General features: G+C 38.3%; 1 protein-coding gene across 2 annotated transcripts in view; it reads right to left on the minus strand.

Moving 5' to 3' along the window:
* Window positions 1-369: 369 nt before the first annotated feature.
* LOC141000804 (ethanolamine kinase 1-like) overlaps window positions 370-14,465 on the minus strand; it is a 32,293-nt gene continuing 18,197 nt past the window's right edge. Inside the window, exons 7-9 of one of the 2 annotated variants that reach the window (XM_073471669.1) lie at window positions 11,299-11,372; window positions 10,164-10,366; window positions 3,117-3,300 (exon numbers count right to left, since the gene is read on the minus strand). In XM_073471669.1, the coding sequence (XP_073327770.1) occupies window positions 10,195-10,366; window positions 11,299-11,372 (246 nt within the window). In that variant the 3' untranslated portion in view covers window positions 3,117-3,300; window positions 10,164-10,194. Of the gene's footprint in view, window positions 3,301-10,163; window positions 10,367-11,298; window positions 11,373-14,465 lie in introns of both variants that reach the window. The other variant, XM_073471670.1, reaches the window with a different exon arrangement.

Consider the following 14,465-nt stretch of genomic DNA (forward strand, 5'->3'; position numbering starts at 1 on the left):
TATTATGTCGTTATTTTGGCGACTGAGCTGATCTGAACTAGTTGAATTATTTGATCAAATTCTTCACAAGCTGTGAAAATGTGAAACCAACAGAGGCAACTTCATCAAACATGAGAAAACAAGTTCAACAACAATATTTAGTTGAATCCACAACTTTTCAGTTACAAACATTACCAACCAATTTGCTTCCTGTTTCCATTTTCTTTTTGCCATGAAGAATACACAGCTGTGGCAACAATTGGAGGCAATTTTGCAGCATATAAACATGCAAGGCTGCTCCTAGTGACTTTATTAAATTATAAGCATAAGAGATGGGACTAAATTTGATACTGCATTGTGTATAGCATATTTTACAAAAAGAAACAACCATGATCTCAAAATTTATTTTATTTATTTATTGATTTATAACATGACAAAAAAAGGATGAGTATCTCTCGAGTTTTAACTCAAACAATGCATTAGGAAGTCTGTTAATACGCTGCTGCTGCTTCTTTCGAAATTTAATTAGGTTAATGACCTCTCCTCTCATTAGCAATCCTCAATTCATCCTCTGCACTGCACCACAAAAGTTCATTTTAAGACTGATTATTCATTCATCCATTTATATGATTTGTTTTCAATAGCAACAACAGCCCAAATAACTCAACCTTGTAACTTGTATAAAACTCATCATTTCAAGTGCTTAAAGTCAGGTGAACCCATGCTTATGTCTTCTTAATTGGTCTGAAAACAATAAAGAAATTAATTTTTGGGTTTATTTAGGCTGAAATTTAACCAAAACTTCCATATTTATGTTAAATTAATGAGAAAAGTTTCCACTAACTGTCTGTAAGATGTTACAGTGTAGTGGTCCTTTCCCTGACAGACACATCTGGCCAACTAGAATATAGAGCATGGGTGTGGAACATATTAAATCTTTTCTTAATTTAATTCAGTCAGACATTATATATTAAATTATACAAGAAATCTCTGTCTATCTGTCTCTGTCTGTCTGTTGTCTGTCCTTCGCATTTTTCAAGAACCGTTCCATCTGATCTACTCACACTTGGCAGGTGTGTTGCTGAGAACCAGAGGGAGTGCAGTGTCGAATTTGGTTCAATTAGGACACCCAACAGATTCAATATTAACACATTAAAATTAAATGGTGAACGCTGTGGCTACAGTGTTCTGGCTTCATGACTCTGCAGACTCAAGCTGGGCTCACACGACTGAACTTTTAAAATCGTCACCGATTTTCTTCTCTCTAATTCATTCACACAGAGGGCCAGATTTAGTCATTTTGGGGACTGAGGCAAACACAGGCACGGAGCCTTCCACATCCTTTGTTCTCCCTGTATTCAATCCTTATCAACACCCACTTGTAATGTCTTCTCTTCATCCTGATCTTCTCTTCACCATCACTGACACAGCATTCATGTCTGGAATTGCATTTCTAAAAATCATGATCATGTTGGTGTGGGTGACGTGTGTTGAGCGAGACGATATATTTCACTGAGCTGTTTTTACACAAAACAGATGATATTTGACTTTATTTACGACAAAATGTGACTTTCTTGACTTGGCGAATTATCTTTTAAATTGAAAAAAATAATTTGTGTAGTTCATGGCACAAATCAAGCAGGATCAAAAAATTATTTGTCTCTCCCCATTCACTACCATACAGTTTTTCCAAAATAAGGTCCCATGGGGGACACGTTACTGATTAGGTTATCATACCAGAGGGAACAATGAACCACCTCATGTGATCTCATGGGGAAGCAGACCTAAACAAAATGGAGAATAGCGGGGTGCAAGAATTTGCCGTTGTAACACAGTGAGTGAGAAAGGAAACAAAAGCAGAAGATTAAATGAGTCTGGATGACTGGCAAGGCGTGGTCCACGTGGGTTTTTTTCTGGGATGGGATGCTTCTCTCATTGGTTGTTGTGATCCAGCTTGGAAAGTACTGATGTAATCATCCAAATTCTGAATCATCAATATCAAACATGTTTGATATAGTCGGGGCGGCCCCAATGAGTCTGTGAGCAGTTCAAGAGGTGCACGACTGGATCTGGAAACCCCTCAATTTACCAGACTATCTGAGTTGAACAGCATGTTTTGAAGGGGCATTGCACTAGTACATTAAATACTGTGCATTGTCTAATACTTCTTTATACACTGATTTAAATATTAAACACTTAGGTTACTGATTTTGAAAAAATTGGGACACTGACAGGTTTATTACCTGCAATATCAACAGTATGCCCCCACAACTGTAGGCTATAGTGTAAAAAGTGATGTACACTTCTCAGACAACTGCAGCTGCAGCTGCAGCTCATAAGGTGAATGTTTAGGTTTAATTTAGTTGTTGAAGCATTTATAAAACTCAGTATTATATAGTTTAGTAGCACCAGCGACTCAAACTTATTATTAATTCTATAAACTGCTGTTGTGTTTGTCTTGCTTTGACATGGTGAAAAGGGTCAGACAGAAGTGTAGTAACAGCCCTCTCGGTCAGTCAGTAAGCAAATATCCTATTTACAGTGGATTTGGCCATATTTGTATGTTGTGCGTTTGGACAAACGGCTGACTCTCTGGGCATTTCACTACCTTCTAAAACCCAGGATCAATTTGTAACATGAATTGTAAATTGTTCCACAAACCTAATTCAGAAACAAACACTGTTTGATACTCACTGTTTTAGCACTTAAATGAGGTGAATTAATTTGTAATAAATCTTAGGTCTGCAGTCCACTGTATGATTGGTGAACATCCTGTAAGGTACATAAAAAGCAGCTTTACAACATCAGTCCCTCTGAGAGAATGATTTAAAATAATGCACTTCTTGGTAAATAAGTTGAAATAGAAAGTTGTTTTCCATCAGAACTGTGGTACGCACTGAATAAGCATGCAAATAACCCTCTTATGGGTTTTATGATCAGGCTCAGTTTTTGTGGCTTCATGCGACTCGGCTAAATGTGGGAACAATTAATGTGTCTCTGGCACGAGCTTCATCTCAATTTGCCAAATAAGCTTATCGGCATACTGACTGTGGTAAAACAAATATTTTAAAAATCACAGTGATAGCAAAACATATTAACTCGCGCTACAGACTGAAAAACAAACAATAGGGAGCACATTTATAAGCTTATCTATGCCTTCATTTCCACAGTGGATTTACAGAGGATTGTACAATGTGACAAAAAACACGGGTCACATCACAGTGTAAATGCTGGTTCCTTATCCAATCATTCTAGCTCATCATTAATCCAAAATACTCTTCTTTCTTCTCAAAGTAGTAGTTGAGTCGTGCAGTGGCATATCTGGGAGGAGAGCAGAGAATAACGAGGAATGATTAAAGAACACACAAATATTATTTTCTTTTCTTTTTTCTATATACCATCCACTGTCCTTGGATGTTCAAAAGGTGCATAATCACAATACAGTGGCTGCATACTGTAATATTCCATGTAATCTTTTCAATTTGTTTCTCATTAATGTTGAATGCTTTCATTTAACTGAAATCCGTCCTTAGAAAACTAACAAAACAAAGTCCTATTTGCCATTGTGTATATTATGTTAAAAATAGCAGCACATCATCATCATCAAAAATGTCTTCTCTTTGTGAGGGTGCAGGTCTGCAGGAGACACTAGAAATAGTTGTGAATGACACAAAAGCGAAACTCTGTCTATCACAACTCCTTGGTATTGTATATACAGAGAACATAAATGGAAAGAGTAACTGATTCGCCACTTAACTTCACCAGATTTTTGGCAAAAGAAATGGAATTTGAATAAAAGAGTTTTGATCCAATAATTAGATAACTTTTCACCTTCTCTTTTGCCAGATTTGATTTTCAGGCCTCTGTAGTGTAATTATAGTCTATGTTTTGAAAAATAATAAAGAACTTCCTCACTGAATGTCACCTTAACAAAATGTGCAAAAGATGACAGATTAGAGAAGCAATTCAAACTTCAATATTTTCACAAAAATACGAGGATGTAGTCTTTTTGGCCAGTGAGTGCTGGTTAAACACCAGTTACAGAGAATGAGCTGGGCAACTCTTAAAAGCCTGCAGAATTTAACTGCACATCGATGGGTTACTTTTTCCACTTCACACATTTAATTGCTTGAAAGCCAGTGTGCTGTCTAAAACCAAGTCTTTATTTGAAGCAGGAAGCTTAGTAACAAATGTGGAGTAAATACTGTATAAAGTGCAACAAGAGGTAGATAATATAATAAATAAATAAGTGATGGGGCGGAGTGGCTGAGACAAAGACACCATTCACACTATTACAAGACACTGAACCATCAAAATGATTTGAAGCTGTTATTTTAAGATTTTAAAAAAAGTTACATAATGTTGCTTTAAAATTGATCGCACAATTGGAATTTCACTTGATTTGATGCAGGTAACCTCCTGAGTGTTTCACAAATGAACCTTTATTTTTAGATTTGCTTCACAGTGTACTCAAACGATATAGTACTAAACTTTCATAAAATTGGGGGACTTTTACTGGCATTTTCTGTAAAAAGTTTTAAGAAATGTTGAACTCTTGAGCCCAAACTGAGAGGACCCAGAAGACTAATCTCCAATCAGCAATGATGGAAACACGACATCCTGGGCGGATGCTGATTTTACTATGATGTATGTTGAATTTCCAGATGCGTGTTAACCATGTTTAATACATGCTAATTTTGGTGTAAAATGTTATATGACATAATCAGGGTTATTTACTCACACTTAACAAAGCTCCTGCAGTGGGATAGGAAATATTATACATCCTCTTTCATGGCTGTTACTCACTAGGATAAGTAAACTTATCTTCAATCTGCAAAATTGGGGTAGTGCTCCTATTAAGCACATAATCGCAGGTGTCTTAATACACTATACAGATATGAAAACTATTAAATTAGTAATAGTACAGCATTTTTTAGTAATATGGTAATTTTAACTGTATTAATAACTATACTGACTGTTACTCTGTATTTGAAGTTTTTTTTTGACATACTAATAATCTCCAGAGCGTTCCTTTAGTATTGAGTTAGAACATACTGTCATTTTTAAAAATCCGACTCATAGATCACTTGTAACTTTTTTTTATCTCACTCTCAGTGTACATAAAAGCAAACATCTTGAGGATGCACTGTGGATGTGTCAGTCGGAAGTTATCATAAAATCATTTTTCCTGTTTCTTCACAGGTCACAATGCAGACCCTGCTCATAGCTCAAGGTAGGCACTATGTGTTCTGTTTGCAAAACCTGCGTAACAATATAGCATCAAGTCTCTATTCAATGAAGCAGAGAATCTAAAAGCTGTGCCAAAGTCTCAGCACATTTCAGAACTTAACTGTGAGAAAAGTGGCTTTCAATAAATCTGATGTCTGAGTACGCTGTTGCCCTTGGCCATTATACTATACCCTTTGAAATTAAGTGAAGTTTCAAAAGCTCAGAAAATGGAGGCACAGAGAGGAGTTTGTCCTTTAATCAGTGCTTTCACTGAACTCCTCAATGCCGAATCAGTTTTCTCTCTCTTATTGCTTTGTGAGACAAAAAGATAATTCTGACACATGCCTTTTAGTTACTTGTACTCCATCAGTCTGTTCCCCACCTGTATCTCCGGGTAAAACTACTCTGTAATTGTTGTGTCAGGGTCTGGCTTCTGTTGTTTACTCCTTACAATTTTTTCAGTTTCTTTCTTGTAGTTTCTTGGGTAATTTATGAGCCACCTTTACATATAAAATGTACATCTGTGGCTTGTAGATAGAAACATGTAGTACAGTATGTGTGTAACCTTTGCCCTGGAAAGTAGTTGATAAAAAAAAAAAGTGAGGTAATAGAAATCCTCGGTGTTGGCCTGGTAGAACCAACAGAGAGTTTTCTCTCAAAAGGCGTTTTCTATGGACAGACTTAATTTGCTGTAAACTATGTGTTACAGTTGATGATTTACAGTTCTCTTATTCACTCAGACAGCAAAACGAAGCTTTGTAAACGCGACTGGATGAAAGCAGAATATGGCTGTGTTGTGTAAAATCTTTGCTTCTTCATACTGCAGCTGTTATCCTCCAAAATAAGTTCATGTAAATTGCTGGCAAAATATCAGCCAAGCCTATGCAGAATCATTTTAAAACTCTGATCATCATCAGGGCCGATCTGGGCAGTCTAATGGATCGGGATCAGTTAAAATGAATCCAATTAAATGCTGTCAGGACACACACATTAACAAAATACACAGATTCACCAAGCTAAGATGCTAATGAATCTGTTACAGAATCTCTCTCTCTTTGCTATTAGAAAGAGCAGTGTACATTCAGGCATTATATTTTATCAAGACTGCAGCTATGGACAGTGTTGGGGTAGTTACTCATAAATAGAAATACACGTTACTTTTTAAAGAAGGAATACATTACTTTACTTATTTACTCCCTGTAGAAGACAATTTGTTACACTACTTGTTACGTTACTTTCACCTCAACATTGCCTGAGATGCCCTGTCCTGTAAATGCCAGTTAATAAAGCTGTTAAACCTTACATATGCCCATATCAGTCATATCCTCATGGAGGACATACACAAGATCTTTTATGTTCTTTAATAAAGTAATACCACAAAATAGACAGGACATGAAGTGTCCAAGGGCACTTAACAGAAAGATGATGTGTGCAGTAATGATCTCAAAATAAAACTGTATCATTAACCCTACCCTGACCACTTAGCACAAATATTAATTGCCTCTATATCATATATGAATAATAGACTGGCCTGACCAGATGATGATGACAGACTTTAAAAACACACAGTTAAACTTAACTTCGTATTTAACGGGCGAAACAGACTCGAACAAACTCACTAGAGTCGTCTGCATGGTTTAGTAGTCCGGATTATATAAGAATTATAAATAATATTTGTTTGATTAGTAACTGTAATGTGATTACTGAATTTAGGAAAAGTCATGCTTAATGCTTTATTTATGCTTCTGCATTGAATAGACGGTGCACCTACAGCATATACCCTCTGCATAGGTGCATGCTGTATGCCTTAGCAACAGAAATGGAACTGCACGTCACAGCAACGTGGACTGCAACGACTGTGATTGGTCCGCTTGGAAGCATAGCATTTTTTGGCTTTTCCTCCGGTGCTTAGCAGCAGTGCTAATAACCAGATTGTGACCTTTAGTTTCCCCAATAAATACACTACACTCCTCGGCTGTTGTAGTCTCTCCTGACCGGCAGGCTGCTTCTCCTCTTGGATTATACTCCTCTCTGCGCTGCCTGAGTGTCTCTGGGCGAGAGAGAGTGGACAGGCTGAATGTCCGAAGGGCAGGCTGCCCCTCAACAAGCAGCTCGGTGGCAAGCGCTAGCTTGAAAAGAATATCAGAGGCATAGAAGGGCAGGTCTTTGCAAGAAAAGCAGTGGGTTCCACAATGACCTGGCTCTCACCCATCAAAAGCAGCAGCAGGTCATATCAGCTGTGGCTAATTAATCATAACTCTGTTGTTGGGTTTCAGGGTTGTGTGTACTTGACTAAAGATCGTTTGTGAGGTAAAAAAAAAAAACCTCCTCTCTCTCTTACACTCCTTTATGGTCAAGAGTGGAATTTGTGTTTTTGATGTTCCAAAAATTTCTACTTCAGTTGGACGTCTTCTTTCTGTCCAGCCATGTCACGTCAAATTCAGCAGTCGCGTCTCTTAGTTAAACTTCCTTTCATATCATAAAAATAACTTAAGATGATCCCGCTTGATCTTGATGCTGTGACTTTTACCTTCAGTACTCGGATCAAGTAGCTCTTGAAATATGCATGAAATATTATCTGCTTAAATTTCTTCTTAAAAAGTTAACATATCTTGAAATGTTGAGCCATAGCATTTAGTATAAAAGATGAATGTCAAAGTCATTAAAGATATATTATTAGAATATATAATGAAAAGAGCGTCAATGTCACTGTATCAAATAAAAAAACCTTTAAAAAACTTACTGGTCAAAGAGTGTTGTTCTATTAATCTAATTACCCATTATGCCCACACCTTTCATAAGTAAAATTATATTTGAGTCCGGCAATTTAAAAGAACAGCAACCTTCACGTTGGATCCCATTCATCCTTATTTTTATTAAGGGTGACACTTACAACTAGCGTGCTTAACATTTATCATCATCAGAAATGAAACTGAGATGTTTTTCTATTTAGCAGAAGTAGAGGAAAATGAACTCCTTCCAAAGCAGGTATTCCATTTCACAATGTGCTTTTGTGCACAATTCGCTCAATTTTGCAGTCAGGCTATTCCAAACAGTGGGCCTCCTCCTTGTTCATTTCCTCATAATAATGTCTTTGTCAAATAACGGCTCACCTTGCCAACACGTCCACAAATCTAAACCGCTGACTCGCAGACACTTTCAACACATGAATAAAATCATATAAGGAAAGCAAATATGGACAGTAGAGGGAGGGCGGGTTTGCATTCCCCTTGTGGCTCCCTATTGTCACTTCTACATCTGGCCCTGGTTAAAGCACAAGGCCTCAGCGACGCCTGTCACTCGTTGGGAAGTCGGCAGATTTGGCTCAGGGGGATAACAGTGGGAGGAAACACACACACACACACACACGCGCACACACATCCAGGGTTTAACTCTTTATCTCTTTCCGTGTTTATCACGAAGGCATAAAGCGACAGTGTGTTGTGTGTTCTCTCTTAAGTTAAGGGAAGTAAAACCGCTTGGTTAAGCTTAGGGTACGGCTGTGGTCATGTGAAGTAAATCATGGTTAAAGCTGCATTAATCATTATATTTTGAATCAAATCAAATGACTGGATTTAATGTATAAAGATCTCTTGCTGTAATTAACCCACAGAGAAAGATTACGCAACTCTGCAGTAAACTTTATGGCAAATTTACTGTTTTGCATTCATAAACAATTTTACGGTTCAGTCTCACCGCCTCTCAACCCTCAAACCTCTCAAAGGCAGCTGTTTTCAGCAATGAGGCTTTGATAAACTCCCTGTAAGCTAACATGAAATGTTAGCGGGTAGCTGGTGTGGTAGCAAAAAAGAGCCTTGTTTTTTGTTGTGTGTGTCAGGTTCTTTTAAGAAGAAATCTCCCTAATAGTAAAAACAAACTTTGGGTAAAGTTTTTGAAAGATCATTAATGGTCAAAATAAAAAAAAGCTTCACTGTCGTAGGAGACAGTTAGCAACTAGCTGGTGAGAAAAGTGGAACATCTAGCAGCTAAGGCAGCACAGTCACCAGGATACAATGTTAGCAGTTAACGTATCCACAAACCACAGATACGTCCAAGGTTAACATTTGCTCCAAACGTGGCATAACACGGTCACATTATCTGCTTATTGGCTGACTTTCACAGCCAGAGGTGGAGGGGAAGGTGGTGGTGTTATTAGGAGCTACAAGGCTGCCAAACGGGCGACTGCAGTTTGAGTCTGTGGAGATATTTCCAGCCGTATTTGTGGCTACCAAAGCCAGCTATTTTTCACGGGAAGTCGAACCATCTTGAGCTGTTTTTGTGGCGACAAAACTGTTTTTTTTTTTTTTAAAGGATACCTGGGGACATCTCCAGCTGTTTTTGTGGCGACCAAAGCAGGTATTTTAAGTGGTTTTTGTGCCTTAGCCTAAGCAGAGCACAAGCACAGGGTTGTGACATGAGAAAAATAGAAAAATTCAACCTAAACAAAGATAAAAGTTGCAACATAAAGAAACATTCAGTTTTAACGTATCTGTATTTTTGCAGAGAGTAACATTTCTTCTGGCAAAGTAGCCAGATATTCCTATATCTCCTTTTCCTGTAGCATGCACGTTACTTCCGTCATGGCATTTTGTTCTCAGGTTTGTGCAACATTTAATTCACTTCTATTTAGTGAGCTATTGCACCCATTTTCATCTCCTCTGTTAGACCTTTTTCCACATAATAGGAAAGTTACAGTAAAATTACTTGAATGTAAATGTAGGTTACTTTATGCTATTTCAATCACAAACTTGACCACTGCTCTTTCTTTACAGCATGAATGATCATGGTTCTGAAAGTTCTGTTGAAAGAGGGAATTCGGATATTTGTGTGTGTGTGTGTGCATTGAGGTTGGCAGGGTAGCAATGCCTTCAAATGTTAGACCTGCTTCCCCACCGTTACTGTTGCTCTCATTTCAGTTTATCCCTCCAGTTAAGGAAAGGTAACCCGACCCTCACCATGCACTTTAGGACAACCTCAGCCAGCGGCTTAGAGGAGCAGACGTCTAGCAGGCGCATGTGGCCCAGCCAGGGATGAGAGACGTATATGTAAGGGAGGACCGACGGCATGGGAACAATAGTGCCTCTGTGCCTCGGCACCCCTCTGGATCACATTTCCTCCGAGGTCCAGATCGAAATGAGGTGGGGGCCCTGTCGCTGATCTAGCAAGCGAGGAGAGAAAGCCACACAGAGGGGAGGGTGCCGTATGTCAATAGTGATTAGGATCACGATCACAACTGTGGCGGGTGTGGGGCACGCAGAGGAGGGAGAAAAAGTGGGGGTGAAGGGAAACATTTCGCCCTCCTGAACTTTATTGTCTGGTTGCTGGTGTTGAGGAATTTCTCCTGGACTTTTTAAAGATAACTAGTCCCTACGTGGATCATAATATATTTAAAAACAAAAGAAATGAGTTTTGATTTCTTGAGAAAGTCTTTGTGAAAGCTGAGCCTTTCGTCATTTCATAATTTGTGGTTTAAGAGTGAAGAAAAGCAGAGAATTTAAATGGTTTGTCTGTTTTTAGAAGTGACAAGAAGTGTAGAAGAAGTGTGCTCGTCCTGCCTGCTTTATTCCAGATCCTCGGTACACAAAGTCTTGAAGCACCGGTGGAAAGAAATGAGGTATTTCCACACTCAGGGCTCAAGTTCACAGTCTTTTATTGCAATTTCTCTGGCAAAAAAGGCCTTGTCAGGGAATCCTAATGAAGATCCTATTTGTCTAAACAATAAAATAGTGAGTGCTTTTGAATTGAATTGAATTTGCAGGATTGTTTCTTCCATTCGTGATTATTTAAGTGACATGATGATGGTCAGTAAAAAGGGGGTCCCATGAAATTACTCTGATGTCAGAATTTTCTTTGTGGTTTCATGTGTTTCTACATTAAACAGTTGTTGAGGTAGTGTTAATGTGAAGGTGGTGCTCACTGTCAGGAGCATGTTGATTTGAATATTAACAATATCAAACCTCTCTGAGGGCTATGTTTATGCTAAATGACCCCCAGACGCAAACCTCCCAATGTGGACATGAGGTAATCACGGAGAGGCTTTTCTCTCGATCTTTACGGGCCCTTTCAGCTGTCTACGTCAGAAATACAAACCTTTGGAAGTCAAAGTCAATCGAGGAGTACCGTGATTGCAGGATGGCCCAGAGACCCCAGAAGAAGTTGGATGCCTGGTAGAAGAGAAAGAAAACAACATGAAAGGACAATGACATTAGTTTTCATGTTTTAGATCACTATTTATGTACTCTTATTTTTTATCACTTTCTTTCACATTATAGGGATAGATAGCATGTTTTGCCCCATTTTCATTAACTTTTCAGGGTATGCACGACTGATATAAACATATTTAGCCTGGTATCTATTAGTGAGAACAATTTGATCCGAATCCCAATAAAAATCCAGATCTAGCAGATTAAAAGATGTTTTATTTGATATTGAATTAGGCTCGATTGAATTAAAGGTAACTGTTGGGCCTTGGTGGAAGTATGTGCTTTACTGAGTGCCATTCTTGTTGCAAAATGAAATTACTTGACGAGAGCTCAAACTTGTATGCAGTAAAAGTAGTAATCCATTTTAAAAAAAAAATTGAATTCAAGCACTGTGTGTTTTTTTGTTATCAAAATTACAGCAATAACCGGTGGTGGTAATACCAAAAAAATTGGATCCTTTACTTTAGTAAAAACATGCTGTGAAAACAACCTACTACTGCAAATTGTGCATTGAAAACCTTAAAGATGTAAATGTTGGTATTATTAGCTGAATGTACTTTAGTAAAAAAAGAAAGTATCAAAAGTAAAAGTACAAATTCTGCAGACAAATAGTCGCTGTCAGTGTTTTAACGTTATATGGGATGTTTTAGGATTAATAGCACTGCTGCAATAATGTGCTGCATGTTAAAGGTACAGTATTTGCCTCTGAGATGTGCTGAAGTAGAAGAAGAAAATTGCATAAAATGGAAAAATACTTAAGCAGAAGACAAGTCGCACCACTTGCAGTAACATGAAAGAACATAATTTGATGTGCGTGCATGCTCAGTACAATACTTGATGTTGTTGGCAGCAAGAACGTGTGACTGACATGTAATTGTCATGCGCCCTTTTCATGATCCAGTTAGAGCTTCAAAAGCACACTTCCTCAGGTCCCCCTGCAGGGAGGTCACAGCGGGGTCAGATGTCAGCGTCTTGCTCGAGAACACTTCAGCAGGGCAAATGCCAGCTGACAGAGACTGAATTGAATCCATCTAATTGAATGACAGGCTCATTAACTACATGCAGCTTGTCCATGATCCTGATATAGAACAGTGATATGTCTCAAAAGTGTAGAGATCTGGAGTATGTTTGTGGTATTTGCACACTTATGAAAATATGTTGTAAATTTAATATTCACCAACTTTGCTTTTCTTTGATGTTTTGCTGCATTTCCCCGTGCCGTACAGCAGAACTGTTAAAACTCACTTCTGTGACCTCCAGTTGTCGTGTTATAACTGCTCCCATGACTGCTGCTGCTGCTGCTGCCTGCCAGTTGCGAGCTGCTCAGTCAGAATGACAAACCTCTGTATTGAATGGTTCCCTCCTTAATGGCTTTGCTCACTTAGGCTTGCGGACTTCCATGCCTCCATAAATTTCTGTTGTTCTCCACCCTTATTGTAAATCTTCATGGTAGGACCACTAATAGCAACTCCTAATAAGATCCAGACGGGCCTCTGTTCTGTGGCCCAGTGATATAATCACATTTTTATTTGATAATCAAATAAAGGGTGGAATGAAATACTTGAAGAGCAATGTGCGGTTTTCCCTTGGCTTTACTCCCCTCCCTGGCAGATTTTCATCTCTAATCTCTGTCTTGAGTTGGAGAGAGAGATTGAGCGTGTTTCCATTATGATTAATAACTGCTCTCCATTAAGAGAGCATTAGTTTAACACTAAGCAGAGACCATCAGTGACAGGGAGCCATTGAGAAAAACGGAGATGAGAGACGTGTGGGGAGTGACATCACAGAGCCGCAGGCTTCAGCCTCGACATCACGGGGGTTCCCTGTGGAGGAGAGGACGAGTCGTAAAGACCCCACTGCGTCTTGGCACAGTTTGCCAGGGATTACGATTCGGAGGAGGCAGCTTCACGCCGCAGAGCTTTGGCAGCTGGCCAGGCTTTGTCGATGCCACACAGCGGAGCCACACAGCTTCCTTCAGTGCACACTGGTTTCCTTGGTTCCTGAGTTTTGACTATTCATCTGTATTCTTATCTGCTGAGACATAGCTATAGTGTGAATTCAATGTAGTTTGATTATACCAAGCAATAATTGAGTGATATGGAAGTGATACAGAAGGTTAAAATAGCATTTTATACAATTCATGAAAAAAGGGAACACAAGAAAATCCACAAAAATATCAAAATGCATCAGACTACATGAGTCTTGTCAAGCTGGTAAACCCTTCTGAAAAATGATCTGTTTTTACCGAATACTATGCGAAACAACTTTCAAAATCCTAGACATCTCTGAGATCTGTTTGTGCAAATGAATGGTCAAAAATTGTGTGGACACAAATGTCACTGTGCCATTCCTGATGGAAATGGTTTAGGTACAAATAACAATGGTTTTCAAATAGCAAAATAATCCCTTACAAGTCAAAATGTGTAGGTATAGTCATTAAGTTAATAAAGGATTTTTTTTTGCCTCAGATGCTCAGTCAGACTGCCTACATACTGATACCATAGACTCTTTGCAAGTAAGCTGGACGGTCACATTTTTTATTTGTCCTCATCCTTGAAGAGCACGTGATTTTTTTACATCTACATTACTCCATTTTTACTCCTAACTCAGTGCAGCACACGCCTTATATTTTCTCTAGCAAAATAATCTAAAAACATTTTGTGTTTAATCATTTCATCTATAAAATGTCAGAAAAGAGTCTGACGTGAATTCCTCAAATTGTTTGTTTTTCTCGGACAAACTGTCCGAAACCCAAAGACAGGCAATGTAATATTATTTTTAAAAAACCAACAACAAATGTCACATTCGAAAAGCTGAAACAAGTACTTAATCATCATAAAGTTGAGAATTGACAGTGTCGAATGATCTTTAATCATGAGAGGACAAAAGAAATATTAGATATTGTGACAAAGAAAAACTAGTAATGAAATACTTTGAGGATCAAATTTAATCAAGCAAAGTACTAAATACAGAAACACAACATGTAAAATTCTGTTATTTATGAATATTCTGGAAAGAAGGAGAAATTCCTTGACATTATGAAAAGCAGACCCT

The sequence above is a fragment of the Pagrus major genome, chromosome 8, assembly GCF_040436345.1.
Source record: "Pagrus major chromosome 8, Pma_NU_1.0".
Taxonomy (NCBI): Eukaryota; Metazoa; Chordata; class Actinopteri; order Spariformes; family Sparidae; genus Pagrus; species Pagrus major.